Here is a 22,098-nt window from a genome sequence, read left to right as displayed (position 1 = left end):
TTCTCCTCTTTTAATTTCTTTTTAGTGATTTTTTGGGTGGAAAATGTCTGCAAACATTGAGCTGTTCTTACTGCTCAAACATTTTGTTCTGCCTGAGGTTAATCAGATCCAGGGCAAGTTTTTAAAGACCTGGTTCTTTTATCTAATTACGTCACATATAATACACTCTACACATGTCAGATTATTGGTTCAGGGCCCAGCGGACTCGAGCCTAAATCAAACTTTTGATATTGCGTCCTTAACAGATGAACAAATAATTAAGCTCCTTTTACAGGATATGATGATGAAAAGACTCAGAAACAGATGAAGAGGCCCGGGCCATGAATCATTATTACATTGTTATCCTGATATGAGACAGTATTGTTTTAGATACTGGATATCATTTTATTGTGCTTTGGCATACAAGATTGTTGTCTTGTGACTCTGAGCCAGACTGCACTTGTTCTAATATCTGATATATGATTTATTTATCAGAATATTCAAAGCATATATGGCCAGAAAGCTGCCAATAAGTGGGTTTAAAATCCGACTCAGATCTGTAGAATATCTATTAAACATTTTTTATTTTTTTTGTAATTGTGTCATTTAAGAAGGAGATTGTAAAACAGATATATATACATATATATATATATATATATATATATAATATTTTGCTATATTATTTGTAGGACATCTTGCCCAGCTCCACAAATAACCCAAGATTATCATGAGGATGGCAGACTTTAGACAAATCTACTTCCAGATGTGGGGAAGATCTTTTAAAAATACCAAATAAGGCTTATGTCTTGTCTGGTGTCAACAGGTGACACTGAAGAGTCATCATAAACTCATCAATTAATAAAATCAAGACATTTATTTTTCTATTTTCAGTGAGAGAATGATCAAAGTAATGTGAAAGGGAGAGAAACTGTGTCATAACATAGTCTGTTTTGATTTTATCAACCAGTTTGCTTTTCTCTCAGGTAGACACACTGGATTTTTGGAGAACCACAGAGAAATGGAGCTTTATTTTCCCGTCAAAATACAGTTTTTGTCAGTGTGGTGAAACATGACATAATCTTGTGTGGTTAGAGTATGAAAACACTGTTGTTCACTGACTTCACGGGACGCTGAACATCTAGATATCTTCACTTAAATCCTGTCATTACAGCCGTCATGACTCTGACCTTTCCCGTCTGGTTTTTAACAAATAAAATAAATGCAAATGGTTAAGTACTGTCAGTGATCAATGGCTTTCGGCACACAGGAGGGGCCATGTCTATTACGACTCTGTGTACTTGGACACAGCTTGCCTGTGTTGTGTAAAACAATGGGGCTCATTTTACACAGCACATGCAGGCTGGGGAAATGTAATCAGTCTCACCTGAAAAATGATCAGTGAGTCAATTACACGAGGCCGCCTCTCCTCATCTGAAGCGCCGGCATAATTAAATTGATATAAAATATCATTAGAGGTGACAGGCTGTTAAAAGACACAGTAATTGACTGCTGCTCGGTGCTGCTGTCCCTCTGGAGAATGCTGCCATCTAGTGACAGAAGCCGGTACTAAACCAAAAACATGAGCGAGAAAGATGGGGCTGACTGCACCACAGCATACATTTATTGATATTGCCAAAGTTATTGACAGATCGCTCTTTACAGGTAATTTCTTCACACCATGTGAAATCACTTCCTCATTTCCCAGACAAGGAACTGTACAGTATTTGTGGATTATATGAGTGTAATAGAGTATCCCACCAGAAAAAGAAGTAGACCTTCTGAAGGCACTGAAACATTTAAAAGAGAATCAATATGTTTAAATTGCAACATGTGGATCTTTTATGTTATTCTGACATGATACATCACCATATCTCATTTTGCAGAAGGAGAGATAAGAGCTCTACGTGACATTTTTATTCCTAGATTTTGACGAGGTCTGAAAACAAAAACAAAAAAAACAATAATACACCCGATCAACTTTGACTCTAAAGTCAGGGAAATGTAACCACATCAGTAACATTAGTAGTGGGGACTACTTAAAGGTTCAGTATGCAAGAATTTTAGTTGAAAACATCCAAAAACTCACTACCATCAACGAAATAACGGTTTGATGTCATTGCAAAGTTAGCATGCTTACCAGCTAGCCCTGGCCTGTCCAGTTCGGAATGTGCTAGCAGTATAAGTAACAACAATTGCTTCCGTGTTCACAGCTCACAATCCTGACCACCAGCTGCACGGCTAACTGAGCTAACCAGCTAACTGTTTCTACATTCCCCAGCAGTTGGCGCTCTCATGTTGATACGCTGTCCCATTTGTTTTGAGAAATCATTGAACAGGATGTCGATTTTTTTTTATGTATTGCACCTTTAACAACAGCAGAGGTTGGTGAAACAGAGGACAAACACTGAAAAACTGCACCAGAATTCTAGAAACGTAAAAGCAAAACTACAGCAAAGTCCTTTTGAGGAAAAGAAAATGGAGTGTAACAACACAGCAGAGTGCAACCTATCAGGCTCCGGTGGTCAGACGCTCTCAGTGGTCGTACTCCTTATCTATGAACTTGGCCATAGTGGACAGCTGCACATTCGTCGTGCCCTCGTAAATGGTACCTGCACACGGAGACAAAACAAAGCATTAGAACGAATTCCTGCTCTACAAAACAAGGTCAATTTTGTCGAATTCCCCCCCCCCCGACATGAATCTCGGGAGACAAGAGGGCTCATTATTCAGTCTACCGGAGAACCAAAATGTTGGTGATGAAAGGAAAAGTGACATTCTGCCCTGGCAGCTTCCTTGGCTGTGTGTTGGTATAATGGCACTCTGATGGGGGGGGGGAATTCCTGCAGAGTCCGATTACAGCCGCTGCTATCGTTCCCCCCCCCCTCACCCACCCGCTCTCTCCGCCCAGCTCTGGTCCAATCGCGAAACAGCTACACCTGACCTTCCCTCAGCCCTCGTGAGTTGTGTCCTTTCCACGGCAACAATCTCCCAAACAGTGCGCAAAACACCGGTTGTCCAGGTCATGCTCACCAATTTTACAGTCTCTGTAGTACTTCTCTATGGGGTAGTCCTTGGTGAAGCCGACTCCTCCCATCCATTCGATGCATTTGGACGTGGTTAGTGTTGCAAGCTGAGGAAGACAGAACAGAACAGATATTATAATGACTTTAAAAAAGGTGCAATGTGTGAGAACTGTAGTTTTAATTATCACCAGAATGTATAGAAACAACCAGCATGCCAAAAGTTTAAGCACCAACACTCTTGCTGACTGCACGGCTAACTGAGCTTACGGTAGCTACAGTCACGGATGCTTAAACTGAATAGTCAGCAGCAGTTAGCAGGTGCTCTAGTTATGTGCTGTCCTTATTTGTTGGGAGTGTGAACTCAAGGTGGCCAATCGTTACATAATGTACCTTTTCATTCAACCACTAAGAGGCTTCACTGAGACTCAAAATATCATTTTTACAGCACTACAGCGAATAGATAATAGATTTTACAAAAAATGTCAACTATCTAACACAGACCTATAAATTAGATGGATCACGAAGAGAGAGAAATTAAGTTTTAACACAAATAAAATCTGAAATAATCTAGAACAACGATTAAAAGGAAAAAAATCCTTAAAATACATGCATTTCATTTATTATAAGGTAGCCCTAAGCGTCAAATATACAGTAGAAACATACAAAGTAGTTCTTCCAGAAAAACCCTGAACCTGAACTGTAGTCAGCGAATGAAGAATCTCACCTCTGCAGTGAAGTATTTAGCCATGCAGGCCTCTTTTATAAAAGGTCTCCCAGCTTCCTTTAGACGAGCGGCGTTGTAAGTCAGCAGCCGAGCGGCTTCGATCTGTGTTGCTACGTGGGCTATTTGGTGCTGCATGCCCTGGAACACAAAACATAACCATAACAACGTTGATGAATACGCTGGCCTCCAGAATAATAATGTGAATAATCAAACATGTAAGCTGAAGGGAGTGGATTTCAGTTCTCTACCTGGAAGTCAAAGATTCGTTTTCCAAACTGCACCCTCTGTCTGGTGTAAGGAATGGTGTTGTCAAAGCAACCCTGTGCCAGGCCAAGCATCTGAAACACGCACAGCCAAAGTTAGCACATGCAACTTTCGTATCTTTTTGTACAACTGAAAATATAGCTTTTTTGTATAGCTATAGCTTGTTTTAAATGATTTAAATTAAAATTCACCTGAGCAGCGATTCCAATCCTGCCTTCGTTCAACATTCCGATGGCATACTTGTACCCGTGACCGATCTGTCCCAGAATGTTCTTCTCCGGTACCTAAAACAGAGAGCAGAAAAGTTAGGAAGGGTCAAAGTACGCTGTCGTTTCACAGTACAAGATGTTTAAGAGTACCTTGACATTGTCCAAGTTGATCGGGCAGGTGGAGGACGCACGCAGGCCGAGCTTGTTCTCCTTTTTGCAAATCTCAAGACCCTCGGTGTCTCGGTCCACGATGAAGCAGGTGATGCCTCTGTATCCCTGCCAATCAAAAGTCAGTTTGTCCTTATATCACAGAGGCACACACTTCTGTTAACAATGCTAATTTGTTTGGGTTTTTTGAGATTTAGATAGATGACTGGCTACTCACAGCAGAGGGGTCCACATTGGCCATCACCAAGAAAACCCCTGCATGCTCCGCGTTGCTGATCCACATCTTGGACCCATTGATGATGTAATAATCTTTGTGTTTTTCAGCACGCGTCTTCAGAGAAAAGGCATCACTCCCCGACTCTGCTTCAGAGAGGCAGAAGCTTCCAATCTGGGCGACAGGAGCGCAGGAAAAACATTACAGCAAACACAGCGGAGAATATTCACAGCCAGACAAGGAGATCTTCAATATTACAAATGTTCAGATCAGCAATTTTTTCAGCTTACAATCAAGAAAGTAAAAATCAATCAATGCCACAACAAAGTGACAGAATGTCAGATTGCTCACCATGTCTGTTGACAGTCGGCTGAGATACTGCTCTTTCTGAGCTGGTGTGCCCAGTTGGGCAAACAGTGTGTTGATCAGCGTGTTCTGGATGTCACAGAGCACGGCCACGGACGGGTCCACCTTCGCCAGCTCCTCAATGACCAGGATGGAGGAGAAGAATGTGGAGCCGGTGCCGTTGTACTCCGGGTCAATCTCGATACCCATGAGCTGGAAAAATGAAATATCACAGTCAGCAAATAGAAAAGAAACCCTGACATAATTGTAAATGTGACAATTAAATGAATCACATACGCCCTGTTCAAAGAGGGATTTGATCACTTCCTCGTCCATGGCGGAATTCTCATCCATCTTCGACACAAACGGTGCAATTCGCTCCTGTGCATATTTCTTCACTGTCAAACAACGAGACAGATGTTTAGTGATTGAAGACTGTCAAATGGCCTCCAGCTGTCACAGCAGCAGGGCACATGTTACCAGAGCCCCAGCTCACCTGCCTCCCTCATCATGCTCTCCTCCTCCGAGTACGTTTGAAGGGGAGGAAAAGAGGTCATCCCAGCTGCCTGGTCTGAGGACATGTCTGGAGCAGGTCTGTTGGACATGCTCCTCCATCCAGCCTGACATGTCCCCCATGGTCGAGAGATCTGTCTGCAGGTCTGAGGGCAATAGAGTCAGCAGTGACAGTGTTTAAGTGCACGGTTGGGTGAAAGCAATGTTTGAATAGGAGTGCTAGGCTTTCACCACTAATGTTAAATTAATAAATGTTCTTTTAGAGATCAGCAACAGTCGAGTTTGTGATGAAAGAAGCTCATTTGTTCTCTCAAGCTAGGGTTAGCCCCTCGGTTAGCTGGTAACGTCACATTAGCAGGGGCCAACCAGGTTACGCAACTCAAGGATAAATAATCGATACGGTGGGGAAGTACATTAAAACCATTGCAGACGCCCAGCAAATGTAATTATTTAAGACTTAATTGTAATTTAGACTCACCTTTGAGAAAATCCTGACCAACGGGGCAGCCATGATCTGTTACAAAATGTTTACATGTGATGGTGCCTTCAGGCGCCTCCTGTACGAGTCGGACAGATGAGATTTATGGTTGTTCATCAGCTGCAATGCTAAAACTATGGAGTGAACGCAAATCACATTCAAGCTGCCTGGTATAATTCTTTTTATAGGTATGTTTAGGCAAAATAAATTGAGAGTGCTTTTCTGTCTGTAACAGAAAGGCACTTTGTTTCTGTTCATTGGCAACAAATATCTTGACTTCGCTGAGGAGCAGAATGAGTTCTGCTAAGCAATTTGTTTTTTACCGACATCACCCAAAGGCAGCAGTTGCGTTTGTGGTTGACACGGAACACAGATGTATCGGAAAGAACGGAAGCGTTCACTAGGTAACAATTCTAGCCGCTAATTTACCCTCAAGGCCCAATTTTCACACTTCTTCCCGCTTAGGTATAACGTTACTAATCCGCTGAAAGGTAAGATACTATCTCTGTTGAGAATGACGTTGAATAATCGGCGTTAATAACAATTATAACGGCTGAAACGGTCGTGTTAGCTAGGCGTCCTTAGCTTTGTTGTATAGCTATGAGCTAACGATTAAGATGTTTTGGGCGCTACGTAAGCTACTGTGGGTTCTCTGCAGCTGTGTGTAAGAGGGGAAATTTCACTCAACTACTCATTTCTCTTCGGGATATATCCAGGTGGAATACAGAAGAGGGAAAATGGAGGAGATAAAGACCGAGCCGGTGGATTTTGTGAGGGAATTTCAGGAATACCTGACACAGCAAACCCAGCACGTCAACATGATCTCAGGCTCTGTGTGCGGAGAGAAGGAGTCCGGGGAGCAGTTTCAAACCGGTAGGAATGGAGTAATGTAAATAAAAACACTCCATACATTTGATAAATAACAGGTGAAATGTTAAAGTGACTGTGTGTTTGGTTTTAGACGCCCCTAGGAGTGAGCAGAATGGTCTGGACCCCCCGGCTGTGGAGGTGAGCCTCTCTGTGGAGGAGGGGTCGGATGTACAGATGGACGGCCTGGAGAGGACCTGTGATGGAAAGTACAAGTGCAGCTACTGCAGCTATGCCAACAAGGGCATGGCTCGTTTAATAGAGCACATCCGCATCCACACAGGTCAGTAATTCAACTGCATCCATCCGTTAATGCAACATCACGCCTGAAACATCTGCATGTAATCCACACACAGTGCTGAATGACTGTATCTCTCAAGGTGGGTCCTCATTAGTGCAGTTGCCTGTGAATGCCTGAAAATAAAACGCATGTAGAGTGTGTTTATATGTGGCCTACCATACCACCTTTCTAGCTCCAAACAGGGTTCTGGTGACCTTATTCTCTTCTGTGAAAAGCTTGTTTATTCAGTTTCATTCAGTGTGTATTAAGTAATTGGTTGGTCACATTTATGTCAAAATGGTTTGAAATGCTGGAGAATGTCTTTTGAAAATGACTGTTTTAGTTACATTCACTCGACAATTAATAATCACATATTGGAAGAGCGCTTCTTTTTGCCATCTCTGTTTTTGTGTATATATTAATCGTCTAGCCCTATTTTGTGTGATCGCCTTGAGTAGCACACCCACTACATTGTACTTATTGCTAGGTCTGCTGCTAACAATTATTTTCATCCTCAAGTACTCTGCAGATTGATTTAAGGGCTATAGGTAATTATATGAATAGTCAAAAAGGTGACGTCTTCGAACTGCTTCTTTTGTCCGGTCAGCAGTCCAAAAACCCAAAGACTCTTTATTTACTGTCATAAATGAGAAAAGAAAAGCAGCAGATCCTTGAATTTAAAAATCTTTGACATATTTACTTGAAAAACGGCTGAAACGATTAATCAGTTATCAAAATATTCCACTCCACTCATGCTTCGCCTCTGTTTACTCTCTCACAGTAAAGTACGCTGAGTAATATCAACATCATAACTGCAATTATGTCCTTTCCTGATCATCCCCCAGGAGAAAAGCCTCACCGCTGCCAGCTTTGTCCGTTCGCCTCGGCGTACGAGCGCCACTTGGAAGCCCACATGCGGTCGCACACAGGAGAGAAGCCGTACAAGTGTGACCTCTGCACCTTCCGCTGCAGCGACCGCAGCAACCTGTCGCACCACCGGCGCCGACGCCACAAGCTGCTGCCCACGAGGGTCGTCCGCTCTCCGTTCTCTGCCAAGAGGATGCTGGGCTCCCTGCAGAAGAGGACGGGCTCGCTGGGCTACGGCAGGCGGCTGCTCATCAACCTCAACCCTCCCTCTGTGGGATCGCAAAAACCGGATTATCTGAGTGATTTCCCTCACAAGATGCACCACCATTTGAACAGAGATGAGAACAGCGGTCACAACAGAGGGGCTAATGGTTTGACTTTTAACAACCCGCTGGACCAGCTGTCCACACTTGCTGGCCAGCTGGCTGACCTTCACCCCGACCTTCACCCCCAGTCTCAGACCCCTGCATCCCCAGACAGGGACTCCTTCGCAGACGAGAAGCCCATCCTCATCCAGCAGGTCTCTAGTGAACACGCTGCGGTGTGTTCAAATGGAGTGCAGACTTCACCACATAGAAGAGAGTCCCCCCTATCAGGCCACAGGACGTGCAGTCCTGTTCCCAGCCTCGGCTTGGAGAACAACACACTGACTGCGAGTGTCTGCAACAGCCAGCCGAGCACACCGGCACCGGCCCTGACTGCACCGGACCAACACCTCTTACATAAATGCCAGCACTGTGACATTCAGTTTTTGGATAACATCCTCTACACCATTCACATGGGCTGCCATGGCTATGAACATCCATTCCAGTGCAACGTCTGTGGTCATCTGTGCGTAGACAGATATGACTTTGCGTGCCATTTTGCCCGCGGACAACATCAAAAGTGATTCTGTGCTAATATGGACTGTGGACTATGGTGTTTTCATGTGTGACATGGTGACTTGAGTTTTATACTTTTGTTATGAACAGTTTTTATTTGACACTCACTAACTGCAAAATAATGTTGCCTTACTGCTCTTCTACATGGCTCCCAACGCTGAGCCTTTCATACCAGTTTTGGATCGAAACACGCGTTCAAAGGGTTGGACGAAACAGGAACATCTTGCAAATCAGCACACACACACTACAGTAAAGATACGGCTATACTGACTCGTTCAGAGCTTCATTTGAATTGTAAATCAGCATTGATCGCTGCTGTTTTTTTTCCTCAGTGACTGAATTTGGCTTCTTGGCAAACTACCAGCCCCATAATTTACATTTACATAACAAAGATAACAAAAAATCTAGTTCAGTTTACTTGGGTAAGACATAACAAAACATAAATTACACAAAATGCCAATCCCTACATAATGTTGCTTCATTTGTCCAAAATCACATGGAACCAGTAAACTTCACTGGGAATTTGACATTACCACAAAAATCTTTTTGAGCATTATGTTCTGTAAAAGGAAAAATAAGTTTACAAATAGCCACATATCGGACAGTAAAACTGACATACCTGCGATCGGCCACCATCGGCTGATTTTGTTTGAGGATGTTTACGTTTTTCAGCTACAATGTAAGCTTGGAATGTTAAAAAAAAAGACATTTGGTACAGCCCTTGTAAAAACAAAAACTAAAGCTCACGTGTCAGTATTAGTTGGGGCATTGTGACCACCATCCTCATAACTCTGCAGTGACTCATCAGGATTTCATTCAGCTCTTCCTGTAAATTATTAATCAAGGGCAGCTAAATATGTGACAACATCCGTGAAATATCCATTAACAGTATTTAACACTGAACAACGTGAGCTTGTTTAAACTGTCCACCGTCTGCATATCGCTTGTCTATAAATACCATGATTTTTTCTATCTCCGATGAATCAGCTGAACACACTTGAAGCTGACATGGGATGTTCAAAGACTCGATGCTTAATTGTGTCCACCAGCCAGACTCATTATAATCCTGCTTGCAGTTCTGATATTTATTTATGCCTCACTCCGTAGACTTTCAAACAGTAATATTTTAGATAGATTCCAATTTGTTTATTCCCTTTTTTTGTTACCAATTTATTACCTTTTGAAGCAACTTTATAGTTTTGTGGTACTGGACGTACCAATTTTTAGCACATCTTATTTCACTACAGCCACTTCTTTTTTGTCTCATAGCAGATTTTGACATCTTTGTAAATTGTGGTCTAAAGTGAATTCTTCAGTTGGTTAACCTGTTTGTATCTCTTCATTTTATTATGGACAGAAAGTAAGCAGGCAGAGACCATGTTGGTGACCACTAGTGTAACACTGGAGCTTGAGTTTAAATTCATTTTAAGGAAAAAAAAAATATTTATTTCAAGTGACTAATTTTCTTTGTTTGACTTCTTGCCACAACGGTCCACAAACTGAAGAGTAAGTGGTTCATCATATGCGATTAAATTTGTCTTTGTAAAACTTCATGGAGATTCAAGTCATTTATTTCCGTTCATGATTCTCAGCAGGATGTCCCTCCTCTCACGATCAAAAACGTCCACTGCTCTTTTCACCACGCGTTCCACGTCGACGTCCTCTTCTCGAGTGAAAGGCGCTTCCTGAAGCAGCTGTCTCCGCAGGGTCTGGACAAATGTTGCTTTGGATCTGTTCAGCTCGGTGGCCAAACACCTCATGTGCTCAGGAGGAACTTGATCTTAAGATAAAGCCACAAAATGATTGTTACACAGGGCTGTAAATGAGAAATGAGTACAAGGTGAAATGTTGTGTTGATGAAGCTTGGGACTGACCTCTGGCTGTTTTCATGGCTTCAGAGATGAGCCGTCGACACGCCTGGTCAGCCTGGTGAACAACGCTAGTGGCGCATTTCAGGCGGTCTGCCTCCTGTGACAGAGACCACAACCCAAATAAATTGACCAATTTTGCAGCTGCAAACTTCAAATCCACTTTTGACAGATTTAACTGGAGCAACGCTGACTCACCATTTGTTCAGCGTTGTCCTCAATCGGGCTGAGCGGGTTGCTCAGCGCTGAGGAGATCAACTCCATCACCTTCTGGCTGAGGAGGCGCCATACAGGAAGAGAAACAAACCTGATTTAATGCAAGCGAACTTTAGTAGTAGTAAGTGTTTATAACCTGTTAACTCAGCTGTCTTACACGTCACATCCAGACAGATTGCGCGTGGTGTTGAGTGAAATGCTGTTCGTCTCCCACGAGTTCTTCTGAGGGTTTGGAGGCTCAAGACGCTTCACCATCTCCAGTATCACCTCAGTGGGAATGGGTTCAGGCCGGCTCTGGTTTCTGCTGATGCAGGACTCCAGATCACACTGCAGATACACCTGGCAGAAACCCAGCGAATCTAAACAGACGAAAGACAAATTAATTCAACCAAAGGGACAGTATATGAAAAGCATTTGAGTGATATTCATGCAAGCAGCCACCAGGATCTTTTTGAGTATACGATCTTAAAATGTGATTGCCGAGACTTACCACAAATATTTTTTATTGTAAACATTTAATTACGTTTCTAATTTGAGTTACGTTTGAGTTATGTTGCATGACAATGGTTGTAAATATATCCGCTGGTGCATTCAGGTGCTTGCAGAAAGTTCAGATCTTTATATTTATATCTCAATATTCTAAGCAGATATCGAAAATATATACAGCCTTTGTACTTACAGGCTAATGGATAATTCTTTATGAACAATGCGTTGCTTACACTTTCTTGCAAGTTGGTACACTTCATATCTCATGCTTGGATAGTAGAAGTTGTCATCTAGCAGAAAGACAAGTGGAGCCTGGTCAGCCTGAGAGTGATCCCCAGCTTCAGGCTGCAGCAGAGCTCGAATGCACCGTTCCCACGCAGCCCTGTTGATCTGACAGCTGTAAGGCAGCTCGGGCTGAACTTCAGGTTTCCCCAAGAACTGTTCAATGCAGTGCAAAACTGCTTGTCTGTGCAATTTCCATTCAGTGTGCTAGAAAGAGAAAAAAAACACATGATTATGGCACAAAACTATGGTGTATGTTTAAATGGAGCACATAGAACAGAAACTCAGATGAGGAAAGTAAATATTATTAGTCTTTGCTCCATAAATTGCCAGAAAATACAGAAGAAAAATTCCTTCTCAAGTTCCCAGAACAAAAGACATATTTAAAATAGGTTTGTTTATTTCTCACCAAATATATTCTGTTAAATATTATAAAAAATAAGAAATCCAGCAAATAATCACATATGACAAGCTGCAACCAGCGAATATTTGGAAGTTTCCCTAAAATAATAACATGATTAATTTAATGACTAGCTTCAGCCAAGTCTCGGAAGCTTTCCTATTCCTCTCCTGCTGCATCATTTCATTTTTGATATCTTTAAAAATAACATTATATTGATACAAAACATTGTAATTTCTCACAATACAATTATTCTAATTCCCCATAAATCTATTGATAGTTATAGTCACAGTTCACTTGAAATAATTTACCATGTATTACTCTATCAGTTTTGGATACAGTGTCATCAGATAACACTTTTTGGACAGGGGCCCTGTCTGACCAATCTACATCCTGAACTCCATGTAAAAATCTAACAATTTAGCTCAACTGTTCACCATTTCTTCCATTTTAGCACCGTCCTCCACCCCTCTGGTCTGAAAAGCCTGTTCGGGGATCAGGTCATCATACGGCACTACAGTGGCTCTCCATCCGTGCTGTGCAGCAGTGCCGAGGATCTCTGCGGACAGCGTGGACTTTCCCGCAGCAGGTATCCCGCAGAGGACGCACAGGCAGGCTTGGACACGGCCCAGAGTTCCGCCCTCCCCTGCTGCCATGAGCTACCAGAGAGCCGCTTCAAAACTCACATATTTACTTGTCTTGTATCCATGGGTGTTTGCAGGTGACAGCTGAACTTCCGCATTATGCCTCGTCACAACAGAAGGAGAACACGTGACTCCCGGTTGCAATTATTTCAAAATAAAAGCCCACAGAGTGAAGGGAGAAGTAGGTAAATTTGTCTTCTTCAGGGAAGTTCTGGTCAAAAGAGCTTGATGTTCAGGCCTCAGCTGTACTAGACTGAGGCTGTCATGAGGGCTAATAAGTAGGCAACAATTTATTTTAAAGGGTCCAAAAGTATTCGGAAAAACTGGTTTAAGGACTGTCAAATCTAGGGTTTTGTATTTTGTTTCTATGAATGGTGGTTAATAGAATTCATTCTTCATTTAGAGTCTAAACTTTCAAAAAAGGACATTTTACTTAATAGCAATGACAAAGCAAACAAGCAAACACACTACCACGAATGTTGCTTTTTTTTTAATTTCTGACATCTACATAGGCCCGGTTTGTGCTTCTAATGTCTTCTGATTACAAGTGTCAAACAACGATAAGTGCTGATAGTACTGAAGTCTCACTGCTGTTTTAAGAAACTATGTTACAATAAAAAGAGCTTGATATCCATCACCTGATACATGTTTTTATTACAATTCATTCAATCAAAGTTTGTTTTTTTAAATACTTGAAAAATAACACACAGCAGTATAAAATATAAAAGATTCGTTGATTTTCAAAGTATCATATGTGCATGTATATCCAATGAGTAATAAACAGGCATCTAATAAAAACACATTCTCCCCAAAAATATTCACGCGTCCACCAGCCTCATCCACCACCATGTCGCCTCAATCGACTGTGAAAAGGTGCTGGCAACAAGTAACAGTAAGTCCATTATTATCACAGTGTTTTAAAATATTCTCTTCATACAGTGCTGACCTTTAGTAAACTCGATACATTCACAATACAATTAAGCATATTTGGTAAAAAAGGAGAATCAGGCTGGTGGCTGCCTGGGCAGGATTGGTCTAGGTACCCCGGGGCCCTGCCTCGGAGCTGGTGATGGTGCAGGGGCGGCGACGGCGGCGGCGCCTGGTGCTTCCTCATTCCAGTAATCCAGTTCCCCATACCTAAAGCTAACAGACAGACATCCAGTTAAACCAGTTATACAGGTTAGCTCGTACATCGAACGCCCCAATTTCTATCTTCGTTTGAGGGCGATATGTATGCTAATGATTGAAATTTAAAACATTTGTTCATACCCAGAGATTGGAACTGAGGTAGCTGGTGGATATCCAGCCTGGGAATTAGGAGAAGAAAAACAAGTTATATTTCTCTTCTGACTGATTTCTGTCTTTATTTTTGTGTAACTGCATTTTCAGGCAATGAAAACTTTTCCTGATGCAAAATCTACAAAATCTATAATCTAAAATATGTACCATATCAGGGGTAGCCTGCGCTGGCAGCTGGGTTGTGGTCTGAGCATTGCTGTTTGACTGTCCATTTGCATTTGGAGCATTACGCGACCTGTCAATGCAAAGAAATTTAATAAAATGCAATAATCTTTTCATCAAGATTCATAAAACATTTTAACTGGAGCCTCTGACATATCCATCAGTAGACTATAAATCTGAGGTGATGTTTACTTGAGTTGTTTGGTGAGGCTTCCTTTCAGGCACGGGTCCAGTGTGTCTCTCCGGAAGATGTAGAGCAGCACCAGTATGACAAGGACAAGAACAGGTACGACTAACAGGAAGAAGATCAACAGGCCATTCCTGAGGGAGTAGTCTGAGGTGGAAAAGGCCATGTTTGAATAAGCAGCATTAGAGTATGATTAACTCCAGACAGATTCAGAGCAGATTACCCACAATTACATCAGTGAATCTAAGTGCTGCATCGAGCTCAGAGTTTCAGTGCAGTTAGGGCAACTTGTTCAAGATGGTCTTCAAGAAACTGAATTTCTTTTTTTCTCTTGGTGAAACTTTTTTTTTTCACTTGGTTCCACACATGAAAAAATTATTACGTTTTTACTCCGGCAAATTTTACCGATGAATGAAAATGTATAAGGCACATAGAAAGATGATCTACACAAGAAAAACAATGATTAGGGTCAGACTTAAATGGATCACCAGGAGAAAAAAACAACAAAAAAAACATCCTCACTTGCCCCTCAGGGCTTGCTTAGTTTTGACATATTTTCTATATTACCTAAATTTTTATTTGTAAAATTTATAAGACCAAATTTACATTTGCATGCTTCGGCAGCAGATATAATGTGTGAGTGACAATGTGATACATAAACAGAGTTGTGTGAACACAGGTTTAAACACATTACAAAGTTAAGCTTGTTGTTATGTAGTGGCTGTGATCTTGTTTGTGGTTGGACTGATTTATTCCTTGCCTTGACACCCACTTCGCTTACAGTAATAAGGAAGCACTGAGACCACAGGCAGAATGACTAATATATGAGTAATATGAAGCCTGATGCAGGACGACCATGGGCCACAGAAACTGGTATCAGATTACCGCATATCTAGTGACGCATTTCTTCCTAAAACATAGTTTTATCAGAGAGCCCTTCCTGATTTGACTTGACTTGTGGTTCTTTTTATTGATTTTCTTGTTTTGTTCTTTTTTAATCTGTTTTACTGTTTTTATCTGTTTTGTTCTTTAATCTGTTCTAAACCTGCTGATTGTATGACTTATCAGTTTTGTTTTGCTGCCTTTGTCAGGCACTCATGGACAAATCGAAGAAGAAGAAGAAGAAGAAGAAGAAGAAGAAGAAGAAGAAGAAGAAGAAGAAGAAGAAGAAGAAGAAGAAGAAGAAGAAGAAGAAGAAGAAGAAGAAGAAGAAGAAGACATAGTATTTGACTTTCTTTGTACTTTATCCTATAAAATCAATTCAAACCCACCTATCTGAGCAGGACCGCTGTCTATGCTGCCACCCCGCCCTGCCTTGTCACATCTAGGTGGGGCCCATCCATCCTCACAGTGGCAGTGCCCTTGGTCATTACATACCTTGAGAGAAACAGAACAGCAAAGTCAGACAGAGTCATTGTTGGCTGGTAAATGGATAAATACAGTAAAGGAATTGATGCATTACCCCTCGGTTGGTGCAGGTGGTCTTGGCATCACAGTCCAATTTGGGCAACAGTGCAGTGGCATTTACACACTGAAAGTCCAGGCACGTCTGAGAGAAAAGATTTTTAACTTATTGATGCAGTCAAACTGAGCCACCATTTCCACACTTATTTCCGGGAAGAAGTTACATGATATTACATCATATATTAGATTCCTTATCTGTAAAGTCTGCTTACCTTTCCTTCACCACAGGGGCTTCCAGAGTTAACGTAGGCAGGATCGAGCACATCTGAGCCGAGGTTAAAGTCTGCATTAACACAAGTCGAGCCTTGAATCATTTGGACACTGACTTGCGCACCACTAGGGATGGTGGTGAGGTCCACGTTGGTACACTGCACCTTTCCACACTTGGCGTTCCTGCAGTGTAGGTTCAACAGAACACCGTCAGTTTCCACAGTTGTTAACGAGTAATGTAATGTAAAGTAATGAGTGATGTGTTGGAGGAAAAAAAAGTTGCATCAGATGATTTTGTTTTAAATGACTTTTCTAAAGAATATTGAATTGGAAGGTTTTCTACAACTGTGATAAAACAAATTTCCCCTAGAGGATCATCTATATCAAGAAATGTTCCTTTTATTGATGTACCCTCAATGGGTTTACTGAGCCCAGTTCTACAGAATATCCTAAATGTACCCCAAATAAATCTAATAAGTGATCTGTTTGATGAGTTAGGAGTTCCAATCCTGCCGCAGTTTTTTGCGTGACCACTAACCGCAATGCTAACTGAGCTAACAAGCTGACAGCAGCTACAGTTAGCAGCAGTTAGCGATTACTCTGGTGATATGCTTCCCCCTATTTGTTTTGAGTGGCTGCATCCTTGGTAAAAGGTGCAATATTCTTAATGTGATACAAAAATATTCAGACTAGATTACATGTTTGTTGTTTTTATAATCCAATCAATAACATTACTTATTTCACGAATTGTAATTCAGTTTGTATTCAGTAACTGATTACATTTCAAAGTAATCCAACCCAACCCAGTCAATGAGTGAAAAAAATAAATACAAAGAAAAGAGTACTTACGCTACAGTACATTTGATAAATCCTGCTCCGTTTCTTCCACAGTTACCGAATAAGTTTCCCCTTGTATTAGCAGTCTCAAAACAAATATCATCTGCCTTTGTTGCTGGATCTGCCAAAGAGACATAATATCCAAGTTTAAATATTAATGACAAGAGACGTGAATTCATATTGAGCCAGGTGACCGCAGCCTCCTGGTAGACTGATAGAACTGATGTACTATCTTATTGCCTTGATTATTCAGCATAAGCGTTACGCAAATGGATTGAAATAAATTGCTTCTAGGTTTTTAATTAGCTGCAGACGTCTTTTTATCACGCCTTATTGAATGTACCTGGTGCAAATAGATGTCTGCACTGGTAATCATACGTCTGGCATCGGCCCTCAAAGCAGTAGGCGCCTTCACAGGGCAGGCCGTCCATGATGTAGAAGTCATTGGGACAGGTGGCACTCTTGCCGTCGCAGAACTCAGGAAGATCGCAGGTGTCGACAGACTGTCTGCATGGCGTTCCAGAAACTAAGATCTAAGACAAAAGACAGAACACTAGAGTCAAATTTTTCTCCTCAATTTAGTGCAGTCATAAGCATCATAATTGCAGCCTTAAGCTCAACATAACGCTAACCTGACAGTTTCTGCAGCAGTCCCCCTGAGCACAGGAGGCCCCGCTTTTGAATCTGCAGGTGGTTGGTTCACAGCAGTTATTATCGCATTCCTACATGAAAGGGAAACAGAGAAAAAAAAAGAAAAAAAACATTACCAACACTCTATAAAGACAGAACACGTCAAAGAATAAATATTACCAGAATATTTTGATTCTTAGATAGATAAGGGTTGTGATATGATGTGTGTGCACTTCGGCCTGTAAAGCTGATAGCAAAATCTGTCTGTACACATTTGTGGTACATCAAAAAGTTTGTCTTGATTTACAAAGAAACACGGATTGTAACCATTATGATAATCAATTTTGCAAATGTCTGTTTTCGTATTGCACCGTCTGTCCTCTTCCTCTTCCGTGTCCTCTTCCTCTTCCGTCTTTTCCTCTTTAACTCAACCTCTTTATTATTTCTGTCTGTACTGACATCAGTTACATTATGGTAAATTATGTATTTCAAATAAATACTTCTCCAATGCATGTCAATGGGAAGTGTTTGGTTCTCTATCTTTTTTTAAGTTTTACTCCACCTCTGGTTTGCCGCAATCACACTGCTCTCCCTTGTCCAGTCGGCCGTTGCCACATTCAGCTTTGCCAATCGCATCTGATGCAGAGGGCTGGTTATTCAGACACATGCCTCCTCCACGGATGATAAGGTTCTCAAAGTCACTTGCACTGCAGCGGCTGAAAGTAGTGGAACCACTAAAGGGTGACAGGATAAACCATTAATGGTAATATCTATTTGGACGTGACATTGTTTGGTTGTTGAAATAACGTTAATTATTATTCAAAAAAATAATAATATATAAAACATATATATACTGGGGAATGGAAAAACATGAAAACAACAAAAGTGCTATTTTCTGGTTTTAATGTAACAAAGAATATTCTTAATTTCAGAGAAGGAAAACAGCATGTGTAAGAAACTAAAGCTAAACTAAGGCACAGAATACACCACACACAGCATATTATAATATATATTCAATTTCATTCTTTCATGTCAAAGGGTTGAGAAATATTTTGAGGAAGATGTATTACGTAGCAGCTCCTCCCATGATGCAGCTTTTTCCGTCACAATTGCAGCGCGCATCGTCGTGATTCATGCCCATGTTGTGGCCCATCTCATGGGCCACTATAGTGGAGATATAACCCACGCCGGTGCCACTGAACTGTCAAAACACACCCAGAACATTCAGTTCTTACATTCTCAATGATTTATGTACTTTAATTTATTATCCTTAATTAAAAATAAATGTTATCGATCAATATTATCAAAAAAAGTTACATTTAATCGACAGAGATCTGGCATGCAAGGATCATTCAAGTGAGGCTATTTGTATATGACTTGTATAAAGAAGAGGGGCAGTTCAATTATACCATACTATCTGATGGGATTCAGTACCCAGAGGTAATATTTTCAGTTCATCAGGAAGTCAAAAAGGTTCATTCGTGACATTCAAAAAGATGTTTTCTTTTCAATGACTTTAAAGAAAAACCATATAACAATCACAATGAAAACGAATGTCAGGAATCTAATAAGTCAAACAAAGCTGCCTTGTCATGCAGCTTTTTAAAACTGTGTTCAAGTAAAACCTGTTGAACTACTGCGTTATTCATAGCCTCTGAGAATGAGCTGCATTTATAGAACCCTCCATGAATAATGCAGACAGTATCAGATCCTGAACAAAAGCTCAAGCTGCCAAAGCCCCAATGGTGTCAGCTGGTGTTAGAAGTTAAAGAGGAGTTGAACTGACCACGTTGATTCCTCCAGAGGTTGTCGTGGAGCAGACCGTTCCGACAAAGGCCATACCTAACACACCACCATCGTATGCCCCTGACCGACCCCTGAGAAAGAAGTGCACCAAGAGAAATGTTATCGATTTGACTCTACATTTCCAAAAAGTTCGGTTCACTCTAATCAGATGAAGAACACACATCACTTACACAATAAGCTGACCAACGTCATGCCTGTGTCTTGGTAACAGAGTCTCCTTCCTCCACTTAACGAATCTCCCCAACACGTCTCCTGCATTGCCCTCCACACTAAAGGGATTACCATCCTTAAAAATCTCCAGGCCCGTCAGCACTATGCGGACATTAAGCTGCTTGTAATACTGGAATAGAACAGAAAATAAAAAACACAAGATTATGAAGCATAGCCTGAGGACAAAACACTGGAATTAATTAAAACCAGGCATCAGTTCTTCTACCAAAAACTGAAAATCTTACCCCGTCCAGTAGATTAGCCATATCCACCATTTCCTCTCGTATCGCCGTCTCATTTTGTGACCTAAAATCATACTGTAAATAACAATTGACACAATAATCAAACATTACTTCTTAAAAACATATGGTACATCATAATAAACAGCACAGCAGCACTGGAAAGAAACAGCACATTCCTTACTTACTATTCCATACAATGAGTTTGATGAAAGTGCTCATCTTGCCTAAAAAAAATGCGACCTGTTGCTGTGGATTCGCCCTCACTTACATGAACTGAATTCGTAAACAGATGAACTGACTCACCCTGAGCTTGTCCACTACCAGCACCAACTCCACATATCTGGTTTGAGGTAAATTACGCTTCCTCTGTTGAAATAACAAACAGTAAAAGGAGGGAGAGCAATCATTTAGAATGACAGCAGCCATGCATTTTAAAACCTGTTCACACTACAAACACAAATCCAGGCAAAAGCAGTGATCATCCTGACCCGCAGCAGGGAAGTGAGCGACTGGCGAGGCTCAAAGGGTTCATGGCTTTGCGTTGATGATGCAGCCTCATCGACGACCCCACAGGTGACAGGGTCGGATGGGATGTCCTTTAATAGGTACAGAAGGTGCTCGTTGGTGGAAGACTGTGGCACAGGATCAAGCCCGTAGGTCTCATTTCCGAGGACGATCACACCCCTGCAGAAGAATGCATGGCAGCTACATGATTAGAGAAATTCGTCCAGTCAATACTGAATCCAGGCACAAATGAAAATGAAACGCAGATGCACTTACTGAGGAAGAGAAGTACACGGATCAAGCGTAAATGCAACACATTTTCCATATTAATTGGGGTAAAATATGTTTAAGGGGAAAGAATATTGCTTTAATTTGTGACTTCAATTGTGTTTTAGATAAGGCTGACATTCAGTGTCACATACTGATATATGGTTATATAACAATAAGGCAAATCACAACATTGAGGGCCTTAATTGCTATACACATATATTGGTGTTTAGGGGAAATCTATTTTATCACTTTCAAAATTGGAATACTCAAATATAAAAATAATCATTACGTAATAATCGTTACAATCAACTGACGATCGTGACAGTTTTTTCCTGTGAACATGATGAAAAGCGACTTCCTCTATGGCAAAACTGTGACCACACGTGGTTCCACTTAAAGTTCAACTTTTAACTGAAAGGAGGAAGCGGGAAAAACAAAAGAGATCCCCAAACCTGAGGCCAGAGCATGTGCTGAGCGCTACCAGTGAATCCTCATAACCCTCCACCTCTCCGTGGTAATAGCAATGGACCTGGCAAAAGAAAAGTAAAAACAAGGCTCAAGGGTTGAGGTTGAAACCATCCTAACTAACCAGAATGTCTGAGTGTCGGCTTTCGTACATGTGGTTTTGGGTATGATGACTTGTAGTTTCCAGTGGCATCACGTGAATACTGAACAAAGTTTGGGTGTAAAAAATCTCTGAAATAAAAGAGAAAAAAATACATGTTATAATTCATCTTAAGGATTTAAAAAGGACTTGCATTTATATCTCTGTGGGTACCTGTTCTTTTGTAGATGAAGGACGTGCTTTGTGTTGTTTATGTTGAGGGCATAGGATATTGACTCCTCATCTCCATGGTTCTGAATTAAACAAGAAAGTATCTTTAAATGTTGTCATATGAAAAAAAGATCACTTAATTAGGGGTTTACCTACCTCCTCTGACTGTCTGTCTGTACTCCTTGTCCATCTGTGAACCACTTGAGGATTTACAATGGAGTACTTGGAGAGTTTAAATGAAAGTCCATGGGAAACGTCTGGAAGACAAGTGAATACACAGGGAAAGTATTGTTAAGGTATTCTGGGGGTAACTGATCCCACAAACTCCCTCTAAAACAAACAGTCAAAGACCAAATGCAGACTTGATGGTTGAAACCACAACCTCTCAGGATGTCAAATAATAAATAACACAAAAACAAGCTGATTTTTCCTACTCCATCGACAGACAGACTACACGACAGGGAACCGGATCAGCCGTGCCTCACCTTGGTTGTCAATCCCAGAAACGTAACACAGCAAGAAAACAGCGACAAGGATGTATATTCTGAGCATGGTCCTGGTTATAGTGCCTGGATTACTTCCCCCATTAAGATTAGTGTATATCTGACATTAATGAATTCACGATCCGTGCCTGCTTCCTTCTACTGCTGCTGCTCAGGTGCGTCATGGTGGGTGTGGCTAAGTTACTAGTGAGCAGGAGAGCCTAAATAACTGAATTTGAGGAGTGGCAAGGCAGTCAATATTTGCACAAGTAAATACCAGACAATGAAACGTCACTAGAGGTTATGGTGTAG

At 41.3% G+C, this 22,098-nt stretch overlaps 4 protein-coding genes across 5 annotated transcripts; 1 reads left to right on the top strand and 3 right to left on the bottom strand.

Annotated features, from left to right (window-relative positions):
- Positions 1 to 1,572: 1,572 nt before the first annotated feature.
- On the bottom strand, positions 1,573 to 6,053 carry acadsb (acyl-CoA dehydrogenase short/branched chain). Its single transcript, XM_030400345.1, has 11 exons — positions 5,918 to 6,053; positions 5,423 to 5,585; positions 5,224 to 5,324; positions 4,933 to 5,139; positions 4,585 to 4,755; positions 4,350 to 4,475; positions 4,182 to 4,274; positions 3,975 to 4,064; positions 3,727 to 3,864; positions 3,010 to 3,109; positions 1,573 to 2,588 (listed from the first exon to the last, which is right to left on the bottom strand). The coding sequence occupies exons 1-11, from the start codon at positions 5,948 to 5,950 to the stop codon at positions 2,512 to 2,514; spliced, it is 1,299 nt and encodes a 432-aa protein (XP_030256205.1). The 5' UTR covers positions 5,951 to 6,053; the 3' UTR covers positions 1,573 to 2,511.
- Positions 6,054 to 6,231: 178 nt separating this feature from the next.
- Positions 6,232 to 10,365, top strand: LOC115571188 (zinc finger protein Pegasus). Of its 2 annotated transcripts, none has more exons than XM_030400347.1 (4): positions 6,232 to 6,321; positions 6,634 to 6,790; positions 6,879 to 7,067; positions 7,910 to 10,365. In XM_030400347.1, the coding sequence occupies exons 2-4, from the start codon at positions 6,655 to 6,657 to the stop codon at positions 8,818 to 8,820; spliced, it is 1,236 nt and encodes a 411-aa protein (XP_030256207.1). In that variant the 5' UTR covers positions 6,232 to 6,321; positions 6,634 to 6,654; the 3' UTR covers positions 8,821 to 10,365. The 2 variants fall into 2 exon arrangements, with proteins under 2 accessions (XP_030256207.1, XP_030256206.1); XM_030400346.1 differs by having other exon boundaries at positions 6,257 to 6,408.
- On the bottom strand, positions 10,086 to 12,827 carry pstk (phosphoseryl-tRNA kinase). The gene is made up of 6 exons (XM_030400348.1): positions 12,502 to 12,827; positions 11,616 to 11,871; positions 11,054 to 11,255; positions 10,879 to 10,954; positions 10,687 to 10,780; positions 10,086 to 10,592 (listed from the first exon to the last, which is right to left on the bottom strand). The coding sequence occupies exons 1-6, from the start codon at positions 12,718 to 12,720 to the stop codon at positions 10,378 to 10,380; spliced, it is 1,062 nt and encodes a 353-aa protein (XP_030256208.1). The 5' UTR covers positions 12,721 to 12,827; the 3' UTR covers positions 10,086 to 10,377.
- A 515-nt stretch (positions 12,828 to 13,342) lies between these two features.
- adam9b (ADAM metallopeptidase domain 9b) lies at positions 13,343 to 21,991 on the bottom strand. The gene is made up of 22 exons (XM_030399237.1): positions 21,790 to 21,991; positions 21,461 to 21,561; positions 21,308 to 21,387; positions 21,147 to 21,225; positions 20,982 to 21,058; positions 20,244 to 20,439; positions 20,059 to 20,121; positions 19,759 to 19,830; positions 19,474 to 19,643; positions 19,284 to 19,374; positions 18,568 to 18,698; positions 18,060 to 18,231; positions 17,500 to 17,589; positions 17,211 to 17,400; positions 16,880 to 16,988; positions 16,033 to 16,213; positions 15,819 to 15,905; positions 15,628 to 15,733; positions 14,362 to 14,503; positions 14,155 to 14,242; positions 13,978 to 14,015; positions 13,343 to 13,851 (listed from the first exon to the last, which is right to left on the bottom strand). The coding sequence occupies exons 1-22, from the start codon at positions 21,854 to 21,856 to the stop codon at positions 13,713 to 13,715; spliced, it is 2,469 nt and encodes an 822-aa protein (XP_030255097.1). The 5' UTR covers positions 21,857 to 21,991; the 3' UTR covers positions 13,343 to 13,712.
- Positions 21,992 to 22,098: the final 107 nt, after the last annotated feature.

The sequence above is a fragment of the Sparus aurata genome, chromosome 20 (assembly GCF_900880675.1).
Source record: "Sparus aurata chromosome 20, fSpaAur1.1, whole genome shotgun sequence".
Lineage (NCBI taxonomy): Eukaryota > Metazoa > Chordata > Actinopteri > Spariformes > Sparidae > Sparus > Sparus aurata.
This window is presented reverse-complemented; position numbering and strand designations above follow the sequence as displayed.

Bases quoted from the DNA above. Each gene is read 5' to 3' on its own strand.
- acadsb (XM_030400345.1), bottom strand. From the start codon at position 5,950: ATGGCTGCCCCGTTGGTCAGGATTTTCTCAAAG. The intron at 5,586-5,917 runs GTGAGTCTAAAT...TATTGCCCTCAG, and splicing joins TGGTCAGGATTTTCTCAAAG to ACCTGCAGACAGATCTCTCG. The intron at 3,865-3,974 runs GTAGAGAACTGA...TTTGTGTTCCAG, and splicing joins AACGAATCTTTGACTTCCAG to GGCATGCAGCACCAAATAGC.
- LOC115571188 (XM_030400347.1), top strand. From the start codon at position 6,655: ATGGAGGAGATAAAGACCGAGCCGGTGGATTTTGTGAGGGAATTTCAG. The intron at 6,791-6,878 runs GTAGGAATGGAG...GTTTGGTTTTAG, and splicing joins CGGGGAGCAGTTTCAAACCG to ACGCCCCTAGGAGTGAGCAG. The intron at 7,068-7,909 runs GTCAGTAATTCA...ATCATCCCCCAG, and splicing joins GCACATCCGCATCCACACAG to GAGAAAAGCCTCACCGCTGC.
- pstk (XM_030400348.1), bottom strand. From the start codon at position 12,720: ATGGCAGCAGGGGAGGGCGGAACTCTGGGCCGTGTCCAAGCCTGCCTG. The intron at 11,872-12,501 runs GTGAACAGTTGA...TTCTCTTTCTAG, and splicing joins GTGCTAAAATGGAAGAAATG to CACACTGAATGGAAATTGCA. The intron at 10,781-10,878 runs GTGAGTCAGCGT...TCTCTGTCACAG, and splicing joins AGGACAACGCTGAACAAATG to GAGGCAGACCGCCTGAAATG.
- adam9b (XM_030399237.1), bottom strand. From the start codon at position 21,856: ATGCTCAGAATATACATCCTTGTCGCTGTTTTCTTGCTGTGTTACGTT. The intron at 21,059-21,146 runs GTACGAAAGCCG...TTCTTTTGCCAG, and splicing joins CATCATACCCAAAACCACAT to GTCCATTGCTATTACCACGG. The intron at 16,989-17,210 runs GTACATTCAATA...TCTCTTTGGCAG, and splicing joins CAGACATCTATTTGCACCAG to ATCCAGCAACAAAGGCAGAT.